Genomic DNA, 3,014 nt, shown 5'->3' on the forward strand with positions numbered 1-3,014 from the left:
TAGCACAAATGTTGCACCCGGAGTCGATGCCACCCACCGCCGCCTCCGCGTGCTCCCTACCGAGGCAGAGAACACAACGTCGGTGACGGTCGCCCTTCTCCTTGGCATGGCAACACCCCGGGTAACTCTGGCGCGACATCTCTGTAAAAAAGGAGAAATGTTAAGCACACAGAGAAATAATCAGCACACTATCACCAACACGAGGTTAGCAAACCCCGCTAGCAGGCTAGTCAGAGACTAGCTAGTCTAACACGTTGCTGACAGTGAACTTGACTTTCTAAAAGCAAGTCGTACTTGTAGCACTCTTGAGGTAGTGAAGGTTAAAATAACCCGAAACTCACCAGCTCGTAATGAGTATTAATCAATTGTAGAAATAGAAACAAGTATTTATACGACCAGTTATAGCGTAGAGAATAATCTCGGAGTCCAAATCTTACGCGAAGATTTTGAAAAAGAATGATGGAGCAGCGGGCTGTGGTTTTTATAGGCTCCGGTGGGGGCGGGGCCAGAGCACAGCGCGCTTCTCCCTGCCTAAGCGGCGTGAATGAATAAGTTCTTCGAACCAGTCCATGACACTAGGTCAAGTCCCGTTGTTATATCGCAGATTCCTGCGATAAGGAACTAAGGAGATGGCTTTTCTGACTGTGTAGTTAGGCTGCAATATTAGGAAATTGACATGTCATTGAGCCTGGCTGGAAATCAATCAAGAGGTTGGCACCTAGCCTATATCAAGGTAGTGCTGAGTTACACTCTTCGAGGAGTAAAGATGGCGGGTCTGCAGAGACTAATTCAAATGAACAACAGGATTCGGCGACGGCACAGCCGTCTTGTAATTTTAACGCGGAGCTGAGGGTACGCTTCAACCCCCTTGACACATTATCAGATGGGGAGATAATGTTACGTTATCGCCTGCCCCGGGGGGTAATCCTCCAGCTATTGGAGATCGTTTCCCCCCAGATAGCTAGGGCAACAATGCGTAACTATGCCCTGAGCCCCACGGTCCAGCTCCTGGCGGCATTGCGATTTTACGCTACGGGGAGTTTTTTGCAGGTGGTGGGCGATGGTGTCGGGCTCAGCAGGGCAGCCGTGTCCAAGAGCGTGGCGGCCGTCATGGCTATATTGGCCCAACATGCACACCACCACATACGTGTGGCTGACACACAACAACAAATGCTGACTGAGAACCAGCTATTCCACCAAGTGGCGGGCATTCCCCGGGTGATTGGGGTGGTGGATGGCACGCTCATCCCGATTGCCAACCCCACGCTACAGGATGGGGCATTCATCTGCCGGAAGGGCTACTCGGCCTTGAATGTCCAGGTCATCGTGGACTCAAAAGTCCTTTTCACGGACGTCGTGGCGAATTGGCCAGGAAGCGCCCACGACGCCTTCATCTGGGCCGACTCAGCTGTGGGGCGGGATGCGGCCGCAGGAGTGTTTGGGAGGGGGATCTTCCTCGGGGACAGTGGCTACCCGCTCAGATCCTACCTCCTTACTCCTGTGGCCAATCCCGCTACAGCAGCTGAGGAGAACTACAACACGGCCCACATCAGGACCAGGGGCCTGGTGGAGCGCGTGCTGGGTCGGTGGAAGCTGAGGTTCCGCTGTCTCCACCGCTCAGTGGGAGGGCTGCGGTTCACTCCGGAGCGGAGCACTCGGGTGATAGTCGTCACAGCCATGTTACATAAAATGGCTGTGCGGGCTGGCGGCTATCTCCCTGAGGAGGAGGACGACGACGAGGACGATGATGATGATGATGAGGATGGCAACCCTCCCGCACCCGAAGGTCGTGCTGTATTACACCAGGCCGGTCTTCGGGTCCGGCAGACCGTCATTAACCTCTTTGTTTAATTTTGTTTTTCCCTTTGTATTTTGTTCTCTCCCCCCCCCCCCCCCCCCCACATTTGTTCCTGGATTTTCCTTTTTATTTGTCCTTTTCGTTTTTTTAATTTTTTTATTATTATTATTATTTTTTTTCCTTTTTTCCCCCCCCAACTTTTCCTTTACAGTCACCAAGCACCCCACTTCCAGCACCTGTCACAAACACCACCCAAACACCACCCCTCCATCAGCCCAATGTCACCCCACAATGAGCCTACTGTTATCATTCAGCAGTGTGGCACCCATCAAATCACAATTGTCATGCTTAAAGCTAACCAACGTTAGCAGCTCACCAGCTCCAAGTTTGCATGCGTAAAGCGCACGTTACGCACAGAGATTCACCAAGCACATGGGTTATGATTAATCGAAACATAAGTAGCGAAGTATTGAACCCCTCGACTGGCCCATGGCCAACTAAATAGAGGACGTATGTGGTGTTCTTTCCTTTTCAAAGTGAATCCTGACATAAACCGTCTAAACAGACACATTTCATGCAAGGTTTGATAATACAATGACTGGACACGAAGTACATTTAGCACGAAATACCCCTTCCAACACAATTCCACTGAAACCGTATAGGAAACACACACACACAAAATTGAAATAAACAAAAGAGCTTTATTGGCATTGCAACGTCGTTTACAAAGGAGGGAATACCATTACTCCTTGACGAGGTGGAAGACAATAGGAGCATCCTATTGGGCCGCTTAAAGGGACATCATCAAACAAAACAAAGACCGCTGTCTGGACAACTATGGCAAGCAGAATGGCTGCTGCCAGCTCCTGCCCAGTCAGAATGTGGACAGTCGTGAGGAAGAAATGGCAAGACTCGCCCACACCAGAGGGGTGGCCGGAGCTCCAATGCCTCCTCGCCATCAGGTTGGAGGTGGACTGGGATTTGGGGCATCTGCAAGGAAGAAAGGTTGAATAGTGAAATTGAATGGAATACACTGGAGAATTGGACACTGTAAAATGTTACTCACCCTGAGACGGCAGGAATAGGCTAAATGAGGGCCTCGTGGACTGCGCCTCCTGCAGCTCCAGCTGTCTCTGCTGGATTGCGAGTTGGGCCCTCATTATTTCCAGCCGCTCCTGCGCGAGGTTGTGGGAGCGCTTCAGCTGCGCCTCCACTC

At 51.2% G+C, this 3,014-nt stretch overlaps 1 protein-coding gene across 1 annotated transcript; it reads left to right on the forward strand.

Annotated features, from left to right (window-relative positions):
• Nucleotides 1-972: 972 nt before the first annotated feature.
• Nucleotides 973-2,808, forward strand: LOC308371198 (putative nuclease HARBI1; the record flags this gene model as incomplete). The annotated part of the gene is made up of 2 exons (XM_080846044.1): nt 973-1,679; nt 2,595-2,808. 2 exons carry the CDS (start codon nt 973-975, stop codon nt 2,806-2,808), a joined length of 921 nt encoding a protein of 306 aa, XP_080702170.1.
• Between the last annotated feature and the right edge of the window lie 206 nt (nt 2,809-3,014).

This window comes from Sprattus sprattus (assembly GCF_963457725.1).
Source record: "Sprattus sprattus genome assembly, chromosome: 10".
NCBI lineage: Eukaryota > Metazoa > Chordata > Actinopteri > Clupeiformes > Clupeidae > Sprattus > Sprattus sprattus.